Source organism: Sarcophilus harrisii, chromosome 3 (assembly GCF_902635505.1).
Source record: "Sarcophilus harrisii chromosome 3, mSarHar1.11, whole genome shotgun sequence".
Classification (NCBI taxonomy): Eukaryota; Metazoa; Chordata; class Mammalia; order Dasyuromorphia; family Dasyuridae; genus Sarcophilus; species Sarcophilus harrisii.
The window spans coordinates 524757272-524778260 of NC_045428.1; the positions used below are offsets into that span (position 1 = coordinate 524757272).

At 34.9% G+C, this 20989-nt stretch overlaps 1 protein-coding gene across 2 annotated transcripts in view; it reads left to right on the top strand.

The window, feature by feature from the left end:
* The window catches only part of VPS36 (vacuolar protein sorting 36 homolog), a 40818-nt gene extending 21622 nt beyond the window's left edge, over positions 1-19196 (top strand). For both annotated transcript variants that reach the window (XM_031961967.1, XM_031961968.1), the window contains 8 exons: positions 6147-6179; positions 6434-6511; positions 7687-7821; positions 8827-8892; positions 11769-11833; positions 13522-13606; positions 15189-15265; positions 16618-19196. In XM_031961967.1, coding sequence (XP_031817827.1) covers positions 6147-6179; positions 6434-6511; positions 7687-7821; positions 8827-8892; positions 11769-11833; positions 13522-13606; positions 15189-15265; positions 16618-16711 — 633 coding nt within the window. In that variant the 3' untranslated portion in view covers positions 16712-19196. The remainder of the gene's footprint in view (positions 1-6146; positions 6180-6433; positions 6512-7686; positions 7822-8826; positions 8893-11768; positions 11834-13521; positions 13607-15188; positions 15266-16617) is intronic.
* Positions 19197-20989: the final 1793 nt, after the last annotated feature.

Genomic DNA, 20989 nt, shown 5'->3' on the forward strand with positions numbered 1-20989 from the left:
TTTCTAATAGTGAATAAAATATAGAAGATAACAATTTTATTTTATTCATGCTGATTCCACTGATTAACTTTTTGTGCCTTAAGTTGGAGAAGTCAGTTCATTATAAAATGTAATTATTGAGCAAGTCTTATGAAACTTAGTGGGAGAGCTGAAGGTAAATAAAACACAATTCCTGCTTAGTAAGGAGACTTATATACGTGTTATACACACACACACACACACACACACACACACACACACACACGATGCAAAGTAGATTTTGAAAGGATACTATGAGAGTATATGAGAAGGAAGAATTTTAGTTGAAGAAGGACCAAGGAGGGTTAATTGGCATTTGAATTGGGCCTTAAAAACAGATAGGATTATAGCTGGTAGAAAAGTAGGAGAAGGCATTCCAGGCACAGAGAAGCTCTGTAGCTCTGATACGAATTTAATAATGATAGTGATAGTAATAGTACTTTATTTATACAAAATAAAGTTAATAGTATGCTTTTTAAAATGTGTTCTCATTTGATCCTCACAATAATTTTTATTGTTTTTATTTATTATTAATTATTTATAATTGAAGAAATTGAGGATTTCTTTAGCCAAAGAAATCAGGGATGTAAAAGGATAAACGACTTGGCCAGAGATACACAGCTAATGTGTTAAATCTGACTCCTTTAGTATTTATTTCCATACTCAGTGCTACCTTACTAGTTAACATGACACCATAGTCATTGAATCTAATCTCTATAAACCCCAGAGAAATGATGCCCTGTTTGAGCAGAAGGTATCTGAATATCAGAGGGTCTGTTGTTTCTCAGGTTTTACTCCTCCAAACAGATCTCTTGCATACCTTCATAGGGCAGTTCTCTGAGATAATTATGATGTTAGGGGACTTGCCCATGGTGCCACAGGTAACACAAGGCCAGAGTTTGAACACAGGTGTCCCTAACACCAGGTGTGTTGAATCTACTGTGCCAGGGATTCCTTTATACACCTCACTTTTTATAGCTGTGTGTACTTTTAACACCCAGTTCACAACTTCAGGGGAAACTTGGAATTGATATGGTAAAAGGAAAATGAAAAGGGGCATGGGCTAGAAGATCTGATCCTGAGACTGAATAGCTTGCAGGCAAGGACCTTTTGTACTTGCAATTCATATTCTTTGATAATTCTGATTGTGACGCTGGGCAAGTCACTTAATCTTTCCTTTCAAAGGTCAAAAACTACATTTAAGAATAGTTATAGACTCACATCATGTTTCTTGGTTCTTCCATGGTTCTTCCAACTTTAAATGTTTATAAATTAGAAGTCACTTACAGTCATATGTTTGTGTTCCTTGTGAATTTACTAGTATTTAGATATAATGATATTTTTCCAAGTGAAGATGTATTTTATTAATAAAGTAATTTGATATTGTTAGTACTTATATTTCCAGGATTTTTGTGTGTGAAATCTCCATGTATGTGTTCTATGTTCAGAGAAAACGCACGATTTTTAGTTTGCCCCAGGCAGACCTTCAGTGTTAATGACTTAATTTCAGAGTTGGTGCCCAGAGTTTCCCACAAAAGGTTTCCTGCATCTGCTGTTTGTTGCTGATAAGAATCCAATGTTTTAGCCTTTGTTTATCTGAGGAAATTCCTGTTAGGTGTGTGCATATTCCTCTTTGTTTCCAGGCCTGCCCTTGGTGGGCAGAAGAATTTTACAGAACACACTATTCATTAGCAAAATCCTTTTGCAGATGGATGATATTCTACTAGTATAGAAATGGCCATAAACCTATTGCTATTTAATTATTAAAAAAAATACTCAGAACAGTTCTTTTTAAATTTGGAATGGTTGGTGAACTGAGAAATAATATTTGTGTGGGCTACACATTTTGAAGGATCATAGAAAGGCTCTCTTGCTTTAGATTAGAATTGGATTAAATGATTGATTCCAAAAGTTTTTTTCTGATTTTTAAAACATTAAGATTCACCGAAACTTATGTGCTCTTTTATACTCAGTGTAAATTTTCAATATTTTTTGTTACTTTGATGAATCTGCAGTCTCAGTGCTCTGAAGACTTCTTCCAGTAATGCATATTGCAACTTGCCCATTCCTTCTCAGTGTGGGTGACTTTTGCCCACGTCTTCCTACAGAGTCTCTGAGGTGGAATCCATCCAAAATAACGGGCTTTTTCTGGCTTATTTGATAGCCAAAGCCCTTCATAAAACTTCCCTTTCCAGGCTTCTTACACCCCATTACCCTCTAAGTACTCTGTGACTTAGTGACTGGCCCTCCTGCTGAGTCTCCTATATGATGCTCCTCCTGGGCTGGTGCCTCTTCACTAGACGTCCCCTGGGCCTGCTCCTCTCCTTGCTTATCTCACCCCCTCACTTCACTAGCTTTCTTCAAGTCTTGGTTAAAGTCCCACCTTCAGAGAGAAGCTTTTCCTGCTCCTTCTATTGTCTTCCTTCTGAGATCCTCTCCAGATTACATGTTGTTTATATCTCTGTTTTCCGTTCTATCTGTGTATGCATTTGTGCATGGTTGTTGTCATCTTGTTCCCCTTGTAGTGCCTGTGAGCTCCTTAGAATAAAGAATAGAGACGGTTTTGCCTTTCTCTGTGTTGCCAGTATTCTTGCTGGTACCTGGTGCTTAGCAGTGCTAGCTGCTTATTAATAAATGCTTGTACGCTTGACTTTTTCTGACCAGGGATGTGAGTTGTCCACTTAGCCTTTGTTCTTGATACATGAGCAGCCCAACTTATTTCTTTTCATATTTCTCTTTGGTAAAATCTTTTAAACCATTTATTTTTGGTGATAGGTTGTTGCCTAATCACACTTGCTTGTCTTTTCACTCCCCTTTGTTAGAGTGACCTACAGCTTTAGTATTTTAATATTTTCATGATTTGACACACAACATCACTAAAAGAATGTTGATTTTTTTAAAAAGATAGGTCTTTGTTTCAATTCTTTCTAATCTCTTCCTGTTTAATTCTATGCCCAGTTTGTTGTCCATATGCAGTAAGATCTAAGATATAAGGACCAGCAGCATGAGCCTCCTGCATCCAGCTGCATGCCATAGCTTAGATAAAGCATTCTTCCACTTTTTGTTCTTGCATAGATTGTTAGCCAAAATTCTTCTGAGTGATTATGGGTCTTTTTAGGGGAGTCTATATAGTGTTTTGGGGGTTGCTTTTTTTAGTCATCAGCAATGTCATCTGCAAAGGCAGATGCTTCTGAAAGACCTTACTATGTTTTTATTTGGACTTTGCACTGAGAGTCTCCATAACATTGATAAATATCTTTAGTTTGTAGATCTTGTTTTATGCCTCATTTGCTGTTAATAATTATAGAATTACTGAGTAAAGATTTATCTTTCAAGAACTGTTAAGTGATTTTGAAAATTAAATGGGGTATACCCTTTGGGTAGAGAGCCTTTAAGAAAGGGAAGTAGCATTTTGGTCAATCAAATAATGGGATTTTTCAGAGCCGACAAAAATTGAGTATTGGCACATTTGTTATTCTTTACCCCTTTCAGTCAGTTGCATTTCTGCTCTAAAAGAACAACAACAACAACAAAAAAAAAAACCTTCCTTGCTTCTACTCCTATTTTAATCAGTGAGGCCTTCAATGCAAGGATGGATTATCTTCACACATTTCATAGGAGAGGAGGCATAGTGGGTGGAGGTCAGTGCTGTTTTCTTAATTGCCTTGTTTTCATTGCCAGTGAGAACTTTGATTTTTCCAAATGCTTGGGGTGCTGTGGGATGGTGGGAAGGGTGCTGGCCCCAGAGATCTCCCTTTTACCTCTGGGATCCTGGGCAAGCCACTCGAATTCCAGTGTGACAGGGTCCCCGAGGCCCTTTTTAACCCTAGGCTCCCAGTCCTTTAATAGCAGCCTCACAGATACCCTTTGCCTAGATGAGGTCTGGTCCGGTGCTCATCCCATCTTTGTTTTTTCTTCAGGGCCATTTCTCCATCCTCAGGTAGTTCATCAGGAACTGTGATTTTAGAGTCCATTTGGGGTGGACTCTTTCCACTTTATTTCCTTTGATTGAGGAAAAGGTTGGTTTTGAAAAACCTTAGAAATTATTTCGACTCTTCATCTGTTGTTTTTCTTCTAATGTCATCCTTAAATATCCCTAAAATCTGGTTCACTTTTCAAGATTTCTGTAGATTTGATTTTTCTCCTTAACGTTTTGCTGTTTTTATGAGTGAGCACTGCTGATGATCTTCCATCATCTTCCTCTGTCAGATTCTACAAATGAGTTTATTTTAAATTGGTATTGCCCTTGGCTGCCTTATTTCTTTACTTGGCAAGGAGATCAAGTGTGTGCTACCAGAGGAGGTTTCAAGGCTTTTTTAATCTCTTTTTTGTGGTGATTGATTTATATAGGTTAAACTTCCTTAGGAATAGTCATATCTACATCAATATCTGCTTTCTATCTATTTTTTTTTTTTGGCTCTAAGAACTTGTTTAAATAGATCAGGTTGGCATTGCCCCAATTGTATGTCATATCTTTTTTTCTTCTAATTTAGTATCTAATTTAGATTTTGATTGTTGCTGTAACATGTCTGTGGACAAGTATATATAGTCAGCTGACCCAGAAATAATTACCACTTCAATAACTAGTCATTTCCTGTTAGAATGTTAAGTTTTACATTTTGCTGGCATACTTATTGAGTGAAGGTTGAACAACAAAATCTGTCCTTTTCACTGTGGAATTTCATGATGATATTTTTGGAGAAAATTTCAGTAAATTAAAAAAATTTTATGTTCATTATTTAAATTAAGCAATGAAATTATATTTAATTTATACTTTAACATATTTAATATGCATTGGTCAGCCTGCCATCTGGGGAAGGGGGGGTGGGAGGAAGGAGGGGAAAAATTGGAACAAAAGGTTTGGCAATTGTCAGTGCTGTAAAATCACCCATGCATATACCTTGTAAATTAAGCAATGAAATGCATGGGTCATGGTGGGCATTGTTGAAGGGACTATCTATATTAATGAGATCAGAATATAATGAGGTGTAATACTAAATGTTGACTTAATCATTGAATCATTGAAATGGGTTATTTAGCTGTAGTCCTAGGAATATGTTTTTGTCATTTATGTGTGCATGTGTGTAGGCATATATGTATGTAGTGTGTATGTCTTTTTAAATCTAATCCTTTCCATCATACACAGCACTACAAACATGCAACCAGATCCTGATTAATAAATGAATAACAAATAATGAATTGTATGAAAGTTACATTATTCAAATTTCTACTGTACAGTTTCATCTAATAAGAACCAATTATGAAAATTTTACATAATTTTACAACTTCAACTAGTGCAAATTTTATTACATGTAATCACTTCACTGAGGTTCATTATTTGTATTAAGACCACACTGTAAAAATCTCATACACAAATCTCACTATTCAAATCAAATCACTATTAAGAAATCTGATATTCAAAGCATATAAGTACAAAATCCCACCTTCCTATTAAAGGTAAAAATGTCTCTACTGAATGTTTCTGCATTTGTACTAGCCATTTTTGGCCAACAAAGCAACCCCATGGAAAACAGCTTTGGTCCTTAAATTCTTAATGAGGGAAATCAAATGGCAGTATTTTATTACTGACTTCAAGGCAAACTAAGTTGTGTTTTCTGAAAGTTCTGAAGTGCCCTTTTATTTTTTAAACCAATAAAAATTTTTGTTGTTTAATTGCTTCAGTCTTGTCCAACTCTTTGTAATTCCATTTGGGATATTCTTGACAGAGCTTAGAGTGGTTTGCCATTTCCTTCTCTAGTTCATTTTATAGATGAGGAAACTGAGGCAAACTGGGGTAAGAGATTTATCCAGGCCACACTAGTAAGTAATGGAGGTGAGATTTGAATTCAAGAAGAGGAGTCTTCCTTATTTCAGGTGCAGCACTCTTTTGGTGCTTTTGAGGAAATTAAAAAAAAAAAAAGTTATTCAGTTTATTTGAAGTTTTAGCATATTTGTATTTACTCATAGTGATTTTTCCGAAAGTTTTATAAATTTCTTAGCTAGAGAGACCTTTCCATCTTCAATTTATATCATAATGAAGCTATCAAAGGAACATTTCTTTCTTTATTTTAAAATATTTGGATCCTTTTATATCCATTCTACTAAAACTTCATTGTTTTTCATTTCAGGCTTTTGAAGACCTCAGCAAGCTCATGGTCAAGGTATATTAATTTACATTTGTTATATTCACAATAGTTGTGTTGTTTTAAAGCATATTTTGCTTTTAAAAATTTTTGTATATAGAAAATATTTTCTTATTTTCAAGATATATGCAAAGACAATTTTCAACACCTTTGCAAAACCTTGTGTTCCAAATCCCCCCCCTCCCACTTCCTCCCCTAAACAAGTAATCCATTATATGTTAAACATGAACCTTCTTTTGTAAATAGAAAATATGGATACTTTTTTCTGACAGGCAAAGGAAATGGTTGAATTATCCAAATCTATAGCTAATAAAATTAAGGATAAACAAGGTGATATCACAGAAGATGAAGTAAGTGTTTTGCATTTTTTAAGGATTGAAAGCTGTGTGTGTGTGTGTGTGTGTGTAAACAAGCAAACAGTATAAATATTTTGATGGTCTACCTTTTAATAGAGAGTTTTTGTTTCTGGGGACTTGAAACTGAATGAAAATATTTCAGAAGTATAAGACTTTTTACTTAAAGTTGTTGTGTTAACAATAACAGATAATAGATGATTTTTAAGTCTTTTCTTGAACTATAAATATGAGGGTGCTAGGAATATTAAAGGAGGGGATTAAAAGATGATGATTTTCTACAACTTTTTTGAAAATCAGTTTTTAGGCTCAAAATTGTTTGAAGTTGAGGTTTTTGAGGATATTTATTCTAATGATAACCTTGTGATTGGTATTAAATGTGGTTGTTACCTTAATGTTCATAATTGCCAGACTGGTGAAGTGAGGGGAGGCTGAAGGAAGGGGAGGCTATATTATTAAATTTATCCAGAGTATTGCTGAAAATCCTTTTTCTATTACAAATAATGAGAGATTATAAATTATAGTATAGGAATTTGCGGGGGGGAGGGGGAAGATTTTGACTCTTCATTCAATGTAAAGAAAAAATTCCTTGCAAAAAGAACTAGCCCAGAATGATAGACAGCTAGATGGTGCAGTGGGTAGACTGCTAAGTCTGGAATCAAGAAGACTCATCCTTCAGAGTTCAAATCTGACCCCAGATACTTAGTAGTTGAGTGACTCTGAGCAAGTCACTTGTCCCTGTTTGCCTTTGTTTCCTCATTTGTAAATTGATCTCGAGAAGGAAATGATGAACCACTGAAGTATCTTTGCCAGAAACAAAACCAAACGCAGATTGGGTAATGAAGAATAAGAAATGACTGAAATAACTGAAAAACAAAAAGTGATGGATTGCCTTGGGAAAATAGTGAATTTCTCTCACTGAAGTTTTTGAAATGGAGGCTAGCTGTGCTTTGTTGAGAATGTTGTAAAGATGTCTTAGCATGTAGTGACTTGACTGCTAAGGTCCCTTCACATTTCAAGACTCAATAAATTGAAGGAAGTGGGAAGGAAAGAGTGAAAGTATTTAAACATTTAATTGGTGGCCAGGAGAAATAAAGATCTTAAACTTTAAAAGAAAAAAAATCTAATTGCCATATGTTTGATATATATATTTTTTCTTCTTTCCCATTTAGACTATCAGATTTAAATCTTACTTGCTGAGCATGGGTATAGCTAATCCAGTTACCAGGGAAACACATGGCTCAGGCACACATTACCATATGCAGTTGGCAAAACAACTAGCGGGAATACTTCAGGTGCCTTTAGAGGTAAATGCAAAATAAAAATTCCTTATTTTTGTTAGTATTTAATTCCTTCAGTGTCAAGTCATCAGAAACCTTGAAAGAGGTACCCCTTCTCATATTTTGATTAGCCTTCAGCTAATTAATTTTTCTTTCTGAAATAAGTATTAATTGGTTTCAATGAAATTTAAGTTTTCTGCTTTCTTACATTTAATTTTTACTGTAATTATATTTTATAGATTATTATTAGATATACAGCTTTCTTAGTAAAAAATTATACTAGTATATCTTATTACAGGTTCATTTGTTTTCCATCTCTAACTCATGTCATTTCCAAATACCTAAAACAAAATAGTCTTTAAGACAGATTAGTGGGCTATTTTATATGATAGTTGTAAATATTCTAATTTTACATACAGGGGAAATGTACATATTTTTTTCCATATATATTCTCTAAAAGGGCTTTACATTGCACCTAATCCTGAAGAAAGGAGTTTTAGGAAGAAGGTGGAGGAGGTGATAGCGTTTTTCAAGTGCCTAAAAGGCAGCTGCCATATGAAAAGAAAGGTTAGATTTATTCTTTGTGATTCAAGGGAGTGGAACTATTACAGTTCCACCTAATAGTGGAAGTTGCAAAGAAGATTTCCTTATAAGCAGGAATGTCTTAATATAATAAAGCAAAGGACTGCCTGGAAAGGTGTTGAAAAAAAAATCTGGATGACCACTTGTCAGGGTTGTTGTAAAATATATTTTTGTTTCTAATAGGAATATCTTTCTTGGATGATCTCTAATGCCCCTTGTTCCTTATGATTATAAAACTATGAATTATAGAACAATTAGTAAATATTAAACATTAATTGTAACCCTATTTTTGAACTTGAAAAGGAACTTTTAAAATTTGAATATGGAATTTGTCTCAGTATTTTTTAATTCATATTTTCTGGTGTACTTTGATTTAATATTGTTATATTAATTTCAGGAAGCTTTGCCACAATATTTTGTATTAAGTTTATTTATTTCATATTTAAACAGGAACGAGGGGGAATAATGTCGCTCACAGAGGTATACTGTTTAGTAAACCGAGCTCGAGGAATGGAAGTAAGAAATCATTTCTGACATTCTCCTGAATCTAGACATTGATGAAATCTAGGGAAAATCCTATTATAATAAATCTCTCAAGGATAATTCTATTTATTTAAAAAATTATGTTAATTTTTATTATTAATAAGATTAAAAATACTTTAAAAGATTTTAATTTTTTTTCATTTTAATGTTAAATATGTTAATGAAGAATTGCCTATAGGAGAAGTATTTTGTTAACTTAGTCATATCAAATTCAATGCATTGGATAATGCTGTATAAAAAGCCCCTGGTCTGGTTTCTTAGTGTACCAAAGATCTTGAATATGGAGTAATAGGTAGTAATGAAGAAAGAAGTTATTTTGACCTCTCGTCAAAGTAGCCATTATACTTAAAAGTGTTCCATTCTTTTTTGACTTTTCCATATTTCCTATCCTTTTCCATGTCCAAAAATTCAACCACCTAAACAAAGGTGCCATATGGATCTAGGATGAGGAAAGGGTTGAAATGGTGTAAGTATGATTGGATGTCCTAGACAGATCTCAAGCCAAAGACATGTAAAAACTGAACTCTTCCTATTTTCTCCTAAACCCTTCCCTCTTCCAAACTTCCCTATTTCTCTTGAAGTCTTTTAGTCTCCCCGCTGTATGACTTTGGCATTATCTTCAACTCCTCAGTGTTCTCCCACCCTGTTATTCACTCAGTTACCAAATCTGGCCTTCTACCTTCTGCCTTCACAGTGTCCCTCACATCTCACCCTTCTTTCTCTGCTCACAAAATTACTATTTTAGTTTAGGCTCTTAACACTTTTTGACTACAGCCTCTTAAATGAATTCCTTGCCTTAAAGTCTCTCATTTCTTTAATCCATCCTCCATGTTCCAAGTAATTTTCCTTGAGCATAAATCTGACTATCTGACTTCCCTATTCATTCAACTCCCCAACTTCATCTTGCCTTGAGGATAAAATATAAATTTCTCTATTTAGCCTTTGCAACCTTGTCCCACCCCACCTTTCTGCCTCACTGAACAACACTATCCTCCTGTACCTCTCTAATGCAGCCAGAGTGTTCTTCTAGCTGGTCTATACACACAGTGCTACATCTCTTGGAAAATGCTAGCTGTATCCAGAGAGAGAATGATGGAGACTGAATGCAGATTGAAGCATACTGTTTTCATTTTTTTTTTGTTAGCTTTTTCTTTCTCATGATTTTTCCCTTTTGATCTGTTTCTTTCACAACCTGACAGATGTGGAAATATGTTTAAAATGATTATACATATATAATCTTTATCAGATTACTTGCTTTCTTGGAGAGGGACCAAAAAAGAGAAGGAGGGAGAAAAAATTTGGAACTCAAAATCTTACAACAAATGAACATTGAAAACTACATGTAATTGGCAAAATAAAATGCTATTGAGGGGAAAAAAAAAATTAGAAAATTACTAGAACATGTAAAATCCAGAGTGATTCTATTTTAAATTATTGGGTTCTATATTTAACTAAACATAATAATTAAATGCTTAAAAAAAAACCCCACCAGCAACAATACTCCATCTGCCATCTCTGTGCCTTTGTTCTATGCTCTGCTGGTTGCCTGAAATACTTCCTTTTTACTTCCTTCAAAAAGTCCCAGCCCAAGTACTATCTTCTCCATAAAGCCTTTCCTTATTTTATTAACTACTAGTGTTTTTCTTCCTGTCTTAAATTTGACTACTTTATATTTGTTTGTATTTATTCACCTTATATTTAAGTTACATATATCTTTATATGTAATGTGTCTCATCCCTTAGAACATGTACTTCTTGTGACTAGGAATTGTTTTATTCTTGGTACATGTATCCCCATTATCTAGTCAGTGCCTGGCTTATAATAGGTATTTAATATATGTTTTATGTTACTGTTATTATATTGCCTCTCCTGGTTCAAAGTACTTCTGATGGATATTAGCTTCATTTCTTCTCTAGTTTTTGCAATCTAGGAATGTGATTTCTCTGTGTGTTTTTTTTATGTCAGATGAAGGCTTTGGATTTAGATGATCTTTAGTGATTCTTCCAGTTCTGAATCTTATGGTCTAGCATTGTAACCCTTTAACGGAATTCCATTAAAAATAAAGCAATTTGGATATCTTACAAGCATTTGCTACAAAGGGATTTTGTTTCTATAAGCTTGGTGTGTTGGGTTTTTTTTTTTTTTTTTTTTTTTTTTTTTATGTTTAAGCCAACTATTGTTGGGCATCTTGTAAATGTCTTTACTATTTTTTAAAAATTCCATCTAACATATAATGGGAAAGTTGAAGTTTCATCTTCACACAACTTACTTTAGTCAGTCAGTAAAGCATTTATTAATACCTGCTATATGTAAAGCAGAGGAAACAAGTACAAATGAAATAATCTCTGTGGAATAAGTTTAAAGAAAATAAATACAAAGTGGTTAAGTACAAGGTAGTTTGGAAGGGAGAGAGCTGACAGCTATTGGGATGGTCAAAGACTATTCCATAGAAGGTTGCACTTGAGCTGTATCTTAAAGGAGTTACTTCCAGGAATTTGACACAGTGGAAACTGCATGGAGACCCATCCAGGAACACTCCTCAGTTCCCTCCTTTGCCAGAGAGAACAAGGGTGGGCTTAGTTTATTGGGAGCTGCATCCTCACTTCGTGAATAGGACTTGATCATGGAAGAGAGAAGGTAATGGTGAACATCTGGGTATCGCCTCCTTGGGGAGTTGATTAATTTCCACTTAGGTTCATATTGCCCTTCAGGTGGTTAGGTCATATCACCTAAAATCTTTGATAAATATGCCTTTGGATTACAAGCTTCTCTCGTTTGTGGTTCATGTATCTTTTAAATAACATTATATGTTTGTTTATAATATCAACAAGGTTATTTCTTTTTACTAGCTACTCTCGCCAGAGGACTTAGTAAATGCTTGTAAGATGTTGGAAGCACTGAAATTACCTCTCAGGTAAGGGGAAGTCTTAAGATGGACAATAAATCTTTGCAATTTGAACTCTGATAGTACTTGCTAGGCTTATTTTACTAATGTGATCTTTATACTAGTGCACAGCAAAGACCCCAAATCATACTTGCCATACTAAAGATATTTGGAAAATGCATGTTGACTGAATCTGTTTCAGTAGCCTGTCTAAACTTCAAGGGCTATTTCTGCATTCCCAGATTCTTTTTGTTATATTCTGTCAGTGATTCAGGGAGTCTTTGGCTAAACTTTTTATAGCTATATTTTAAAGGTCATAATCTTGAAACCAAAAAAGAAATTAAAAGCCTATTATTGATTTTTTGCAGGAACTTGAATAAATTGACTAATTCTTTGATTTCTCTTTGTTTCAACGAATATTTATTAAACACATTATATACTAGTGCTGGGTATTTCAAAGAAAAGGGAAAAAAAGATCCATGGCCCCTGCCCTCTAAGAGAAGGCACTAGAGGTATAGGGATCAGGGGTGGGGTTTAAACAGGAAAAATCTTGTGAAGAAACTGGAATTTAAACTGAATGTTGTAGGAAATTAGGCAAATGAGAAGACAGAGATGAGAAAGGAGGAACCAGTGAAACTGGCCTGCATGTGATGTTGAACATTAAATATGAGCAACAGCACAAAGGCCCAAAGCCACAGCTTTGTGTGACAATAGCACAAAGGCTAGTGTTCCTAGATCCTGGAAGGTATAGAGAGAAGCCAAATATTTAAATAAGAAATCACTGGTGTTTATTGAGTAGAAGGGTGGTATGGTCAGGCCTGCTCTTTAGAAAGATCATTTTGACAGCTGAATGGAGGATGGACTGAGTAGGGACACTTGGGCCTCATTCGGTTGCTTTGCCAGTTTTAATAGCTGGACAGGAGCCAGTAGGGAGAACCAAATGCTTCCCCTACATGGATACTTTTCCTCTATCTCCTGAGTTTCCATTGAGATTGTATATGGCAGGAATACAAGAATCTCTTGATTTTCTTGGCATATTCTTCCCACTAGCTCAAGTTGTAATCTCTTGAAGCCTTAATTGAGGTTTTTGGATAGTTAACTTTCTGTGATGAATGTCTCTTAGTAAAGTTGATCCTTGGACAGCATGTATACAGTACGATTTGTGGCAGGGTTCACGGCTTAAGCTTTTCTTGCTTTGGTAGTTAAACTCAACCAGAGCTTTCAGTCCTCTGGCATAACCTTTAATAATTAAGAGTCATATCCACATTAGACATGATAGTAATAGATTTTAGTGGAGGGTGGCGGGTGTAGACATACAGTTAATAATATAATTAGTGGAGGGGTCGGGATTGGACAGATGAACAGATTCTTTGGCTAGAAGAATTTGGCAGTGAAATAAGAAATAAAGGCAAAATGATTAGCTCTTCTCACATAGGGTTGATCTGCATAATCTACAAGTAAGAAAGTCAGGCTTCAGTTTATCCTCTTTTTCCCACTATAAGAATATATTATGAGAGGAAGTCATGAAGTAATCTGTATTTCACTGATCAAATATTTTTTCACAGTTTCTTGGGCTATTATGTTTTAAATGTTATTTCTGCTGTGACATCATTCCTACATATGAATATAAAAACCCTCTACAAGTTTTCAACTGCTGAGATTACTTAGCTGCTGAAGAGTCCAAATGATTTATTTTTATTCTCATCTTTTGTTTTCAGACTCCGAATTTTTGACAGTGGTGTCATGGTCATTGAGCTTCAGTCCCACAATGAGGAGGAAATGCTTGCTTCAGCATTAGAGACGGTATGTGACCTGGATATCCTTTCACAGTCTGCAAAGATGTTTTAAGCTTGTTAGGTGTAAAACTTGAAGAATACAAATTCCTTTTGAAGTTTGCCATGTTAAAAAAGCTGTTTTCAGATATATAATTTCTAATGTTTTAAATTGTTCTTAAGGAGTGAAGCATTGTGGTATGGTAGATAATACCCCTTGATATAAAATCCCGTAGGCCTGTGTTTCAATCTCAACTTTGACTCTTGGAGCTGTGCAACCCTGGGCAACTTACTGGCTTTTGTACTGCCAGGAGCTCTACCTAGCCTCCCTGCCCTCAGGCCTCCTTGTCAGCTCAGGTACCACCTACTTCTTGAAGTCTTTTTTAATTCCCCCAGTGGGTGCCTCTTCCACCACTCTCATTAGTCAGTGTGTATATTGGAGTATCCAGCTTGTGTTCTTATTTACTCACTAACAAAAGAGGGACAAAGGCTACAGCCTATTTGTATCCACTCCCTGATACCTGGAACATCTTAGGCACTTAATAAAAGCTTTCTGAGAGATGGTTGCTTATTGCTAAGTCACTGCATGTCACATTGCTAAGTCATTCTGTGTTGGGATAGGATAGTCCCAGTCTGGAAGTTTTCCAGACACACAAAGTCACAGATCTTTTTGCACCATAGTATATTAAGGAGGCAGTGTGCATCAAACATATAATTAAATAGTTCTCTGGAACATCAGTTTACCTATCCCTTTTTTCTTGGAAATAAGTGAAAAAGTAGGTTAATGTTAAAAAGCCTACTAAATGAAAAGTAGGCTTAGCTTTGGCTGTTTTGTTTTTGGTTTTGAATTAAAGCATTATGTGGTTGAGCTTTGACAGTAGTGAGTACAGGAATTGCTACTGACTCAGGCAACTGTGTCAGAAGATTTGCTTCAGTTCATTTCAGCAGCGAGACTAGGTGCTTACTGTGTGCACAGGACTCCCTAAGCCTAGAGGAGAGTGACCAAGCTCCTTTCTCTGTTGATGTTACTTTTGTAAGACGCTTGAAATATTTTTGTCTTTATTGAACTCGCATAATTTTAACAACTGTGGTGATCACTGAATTCCTTTTTGTTTCAATAGCCTCATTGTGAAAGGAAAAGTTTCACAAAATGATTCACTAAGATCCCTTTTCACTCTGATCTCTGAATTTCAAATGTTTCAGTTCATGAAGTTCTTAAATTAACCTCTTCCATGGTTAGTTGAACCATGCAGCAGCATGATACCACATAGATCTGCCATATATATTATAGATATATTTTATGCTATTATGGAGATATTATAATTTAGATTGTTAGGTTTTGAAATATTTTCTTTTGAGTCCTCATTTTAGTAATAGTATTATCTCATGTTTATAGCTCTTTAAGGTTTACATAATGCTTTCCTCATAATACTGTGAGGTAGGTAGAGTCAAAACAACAGTAAAGAAAATTAAATTAATTGTTAATACTATTTGAATATGTGTAATACATTCAGTATCTTAAAATGTCCCATTTGATCAGATTCATGGGACTAAGTGTTGTGTCTTGCCAATTAAATTCATAACACATTTTATTTTGATATTCTTTGTGATAGGTATCGGAAAAGGGATCTCTCACATCCGAAGAATTTGCCAAACTTGTAGGAATGTCTGTTCTTTTAGCTAAAGAAAGGTAAATTATGTTGGGTGTATTGCCCATTTTTGTTACTATTTATCATTGTGTTCTCTTAATGCCAAATCTGAAGGCTTTTACTTAATCCCTAAGCATTTTGACATCGCTGACCATCCTCTTCCCCTGGATACTTTTTTTTCCTCTGGGTTGCCATGAATTGTTCTCGGTTTTTATCTTGCCAAATTGAGTGCTCCTCTTTAATTTCATTTGTTGGATCATCATCCGTATCATAGCCTGTCACTGTGGGTGTACTCTGAAGCTCTGCCTCAGGCCACCTTTTTTTCCTCTTTCTATGCTCCCATTGATTTAATTATGGAAGCTTTGCATGTGACTCTCAGATATACACATTAAAAACGCGCGTGCGCGCGTGTGTGTGTGTGTATGCATGCAGCTCTAGTCTCTCTTGAACTTTGGTTCATACATCACTGACTATTGAATATGTTAAAGTGCATGCTCCATCAACATATCAAACTCAAATTATCCAAAATAACTCATGCTTCTCTTTCCAAACCCACTTCTCTTCCAAACTTATCTATCACTCCCAAGGACAGCTAGATTCTTCTGATCACCCTGGCTCACAGTTTTAGGGTCTCTTCAACAAATTCTCACCACAGATAGATTGCCAGATCTGGTAACCTCCAGTCACTTACATTTCTTACTTTACATCTTTACATCTTATTCGGTCATTTAGTTGTGTCCAACTCTTCCATGGACCATAGCATGCCAGTGCTCTCTGGGATTTTTTGGGCAAAAATCTAAAGTTCCTTCTCCAGATATGGGACTTGCTTAGGGTCACACAATTAGTATCTGAGGCCAAATTTGAACTCTTTTCTTCCTGACTCCGGGCTCAGTGCTCTGTCCACTGAGCTACCCACCTGGACAAATATAAGGTGCTCACTGTGGCATTTAAAACCTTTAAAATCTCACTCCAGCCTAAATGTTGAATCTTCCTGTCTATCATTCCCCTTTGCATATTCTGTTAGTCATCTAAAATGAATCTTTTTATTATTCCATTTCCATCTCTGTGCCTTTGAGCTGGGTCTTCTGACCAAAAGGAATGCATTTCTTCTTTCCCCCTGCCTTTTAGACTTCCTACTTTACATCCTAAATAATCCTCCCTTTTATGTATTGCCTTTCCTGATTTTCCCAGGTGCTAGTGCCCTCTTTTTCATATATCCCCATAGATATACACGATTCCTCCATCTGGAATTTAAGCTCCTCGAAGGAGGGTACTGTTCCATTTTCCTCTTTGTGTCTCTAGTGGGTAGCATGATTTGGATTTAATCAATCCTTGTGGATTGATTAATTGAATATACAAATGATTTCATTTTCTTTTTATCTTTGTCTTTTAGGTTGCTTCTTGCTGAAAAGATGGGCCATCTTTGCAGAGATGATTCAGTGGAAGGCTTGAGGTTTTATCCAAATTTGTTCATGACCCAGAGTTAAATATTTTGTACTTGTAATATTCTTTACCCATACCCTTTCATCATGCATTGGCTGAATGACAGACAACTATGAGATAAACCTTTATTCAATTAGGAATTTTGGTAGAACACTGCAGTATAGGACAGCGTTTCTAATGTTTTTCCCTACATAGTATGTTCTAGGAAAGCTCACTTAGGATTAATATGGAAATGTACTAAAGAAAAAAGTCAAAGCTGTCATGAAAACTAAATCATGTTATGTTTATGTTGACCTTTCCTAGGTCAGTGTGAAATAAGAGTTTATAACTGAATTCTTTAGTTCAGCTGCTTTGAAAGAAAGGAGTTTAGTTCATGAGAATAAATCTGGGTTAGCCCAGTTAATAGTTATATTGATAATATGACTGAAATGGATTGAATCGCAATAGGATTCATGTTCATGTCAAATGTTTACCCTTTGGAGATATCTGAAATATGCCATATCTGCAGTGAGAGTGCTGTGACACTATGGAAACATAATGTGATACTGGATAATGCTGTATTACACACACCTCCTTTCAGGAGATTTTAGAAGCAGTCATAGGCTGTGTCTCTTCCAGAGGCCAGATCGAATATCCTTTTTAAGTATTTTATTTGGCTTACTTATGTAGAGACTTGATACAGTAATTTCTTTATTTTTAACTAAGTGGTAAATTCATGACTGGCATTTAAAGAATGCACCTATGTCATTTTATTTCTAAAATGCATTGGATTTTGAAATTGAATTAGAAGTTGTTTAGACATGTTTAGAGAGATGATTCCAAATTTGGAAGTTAGCCACCCTAGGGATTTTTTAGGCTGCTATAGAAAATCTTGAAACAGTTATCAAGAACCTGGAAACTTGATTACCTTGTTTCTTTGAAATGGAAAAAGAAGAAAGTCAGAATACAGAGATACACACACACACACACACGCATCTCCATCTTTTCCTCCTTTTAAAAGATTTCAACAATGAACAATTCTGGTGCACCACTAGCAAGAAATTCTACCATATTCCAGCAATATTTTTTATTTCTTTTGCCCTCATTTACTTAACATGCAAAAAAGCCTGCTCTGTTGTATTATTGCTCTGTAAGGAAAAATATTACTGAGAGAAATACATTGTGCATTATTTTAAGACCAAAAACGCATCGCCACTAATGAAAATAGTTAAGACTCCAGTTTTACAATTGTACAGTGTATCGTATAACAACACATAACTTAAAATTCAGGACATATGCCTGAGGTCAGAGTAGAGTCCCCTGCAATGCTTAGCCAAGGAGATAGATTAGGAAACTTTTTCATCGTATGTATACACCATTTTACAGGATGATTAGTACCTATAAAAGAACCAACCTTCAGTGACTGTATTTAGCCAACTCAAGTTTATACTGGAGTCTCTCAAAGGAACTTATAAGATATGTGGGGTCCCTTTGTGTATCACTGCTAGTAGCCATTCCAGGACCTTTGTGTGAAGATCTCAAGGAATTTCCAACCTCACACTCAGAAAATACCTCCTACTAGGCCAGCTAGCCATTCTCTATACATAATTGTCAGTTCCTGGATATCGGCTTTAGTTATTTAATATTGGTAGAGTATCATCAGAAGTGCTGCCTCTAGAGAACCTTGTTTTAGGCTTTGTTTTGCCACACCTATTTTTGTTCTGCAAATTCTCTATTCTGCCTCCATTATTAAAACCCTTAAGTTTATACTTTAGGTTCGTTCCTTGTGATTTTTGGATCTCCAAAGATGCAAAGCATGCTTTTTATACATGATACTCAGAAAATCTCATTTATCAAGTTTTTTTTTTTTTTTTTTAAACTACTGATATGTCAACTTTATTCTCTCTTACTGATGAATTATAGCTATACTAAGCAGTGGTTCGAGCTTTAAGGGTTTAGGTCAGTCACATCAAATTAATGCAATTCAGCTATTATGTTTGCCCTCATGAGACAGTGGCAAAACATGAATGAGATGCCAATAACTAATTATAAAGTGAAGGAAACAAGAAAAAAGGGGGAAATCACATATGGACACTATTCTGGAGGCATTATTATCTTTTAAAAATCAATGTTTAGATATGTTAAGAATTTCTTATTTTGCATTATTTTTAACTGGACATCTTTCCACTATTTCTTGTCCCAACCCTTATTTTTTATGACTTTGGACTGTCTTACGGGGGCATCATTCAGGTCTTGTTCTTAGTAGGCTTATATTGAAATAAGAACTATTGAACTCTGACTCCCATTCAAAATGCTGTCTCGGTGCTTTTCTTATTTGATATATTTATTATTTAGTGCTTTCATGACTTACCTCTTAGGAGCATTAAGACACAGATCTGTATCCTTAGCTTTATTATAATGGCACTTCTTGAGCCACTTACTGTCAAAACAAAACTTTATACTTTGTGTATGTAAAGCTCTTTTCAAGGTTAAATTAAATGATTGATATATAATATATATTAATAAATCATCACAATAAAGAGATTTTTTCCTAAGTTGGCATTTTCTTCTCCTTTTTTAAGTTTGGAAAAAAAAAAGATAGTAATCTAAAATATGATCACCATTTTCCTTCTAGATGGTTAGATGCCTAATACAAATGTGAAAGATACTACCAAACCCTTTGTTTTAATGATTTTAAGAGTTCTTATAATGAACTGTTATTAAAAAAGTTTTGCTATGACTATATAAATGACTGAACATATATTAAAATGACCCTAATCCACCCTGTAACCCTTCTAACAGTCCTTCTAAGACATGACTTTCATTATGTCATTTACTTGCATCAGGCTATAAAGGTTTTATATTTAAGTTCATATTTTATATTCAAGACCTTTCTATAATTTTGCTCTGTCCAACCTCTCTCATCATTCCTTAGCCATTTCTCTACGGCTGAACCATACTCGTTGATAACTCATTGCCTATTGCCTGGGATAAAGATCTTCGTAGAAATATTAAGAGGAATTACTAATACTGGACAATCCAGAAAAAGACTAGAGAATTGGATCCTATGAAATGAAATTTAGTCAGGTCTTAAATTTGGATTAAAAAAAATCACCTTCATATATATTGGGTCTACGAATAGTGAAACAGCATTATCTGAAAAATATCTGGCTGTTTTAGTGGTAATAGTTTAGATGGGATGGGGAAAAAAGCCTTTGCAAAATGTACATAAGTAAGAGATGGAATGTTTTTATGGGTACTAAGAAATTCCGACCAGTTTGGCTGGAAAGTAGGTAGTGTATGAGGATACTGTATGAGAGGGAATAATAATGCCTGGAAAAGGAGATTCGAATAAGACTTAGGGACTTTAAAAATCGTATAGGAGTTTTTATCTTGGAAGCAATAGGTTTTTTGAGGAGAAAAGAAGTATGGTCAGATGTACATTAAGAATATCAGTTTAGCAATTGTGTAAAAGTTTTGCCTATTGCAGTAATTCAGCCAAAATATGATGAAGGACCAACTGGGTGTTGGCCACATAAATGAAAAAAAGGGGTGCATATGAATAAATTCATAATATTTGGTAATTCAGTGTATATGGAGAGAGGAGTAAGGGAGAAAGATGATGTTGAAGTAAATCTGGATAACAAAAAAGAGGGTGTGCCCTCATCAGAAATAGGGAAATTAGTAAAAGAGCTGGAGGAAAGGGGAAAGGAGATAATGACTTCTATTTTGTACATGAATTTGGAAATGTCTGAGTGAAGATGTCTGGTAATCAAGACAGTTGATAGGGGAGTGAAACTCGGGAGGGAAATGGAGAAAGAGTAGGTATTTGAATTTAGGAGTCATTTTTAGAAAAAATGAACCTATGGAGTTCACAAAAGATCACTGGGAGAAAGGAAGAATATAGACCTCAGAACAGTTCTTTGAGGATAAGGAGAGCAGCTTGATCACTAATCCTACAAAGCTTTGCTAAATATCCCATTGCACTAGGAACATTGAATTAGGTATTTAAATACCTTATAGTCCATTGTTGACAAGAATAATGCTATTCTTCACTTTAATTCTTTAATACATTTTAATTTGTTAATTATTTATCACTTTTAAAAGATTGCTAAACCTAAGTATGGTTTGTTCAAAAAGCCTATTCAGAAAGAATTTACCTTAACCTATAACATTGCATGCAATATGAATTTAGTTCTCTATACCTGATTCTTCCTACAGAAAGGAGGATGTTTCTTTTGCGTTTTAATATTCCAGAAAACAAGCTGATCTAAAAATGCTACACAAGGAACACTTGATTACAGAATTAACTGGGATTAACCAAATAAACTAACCCCCTTCCA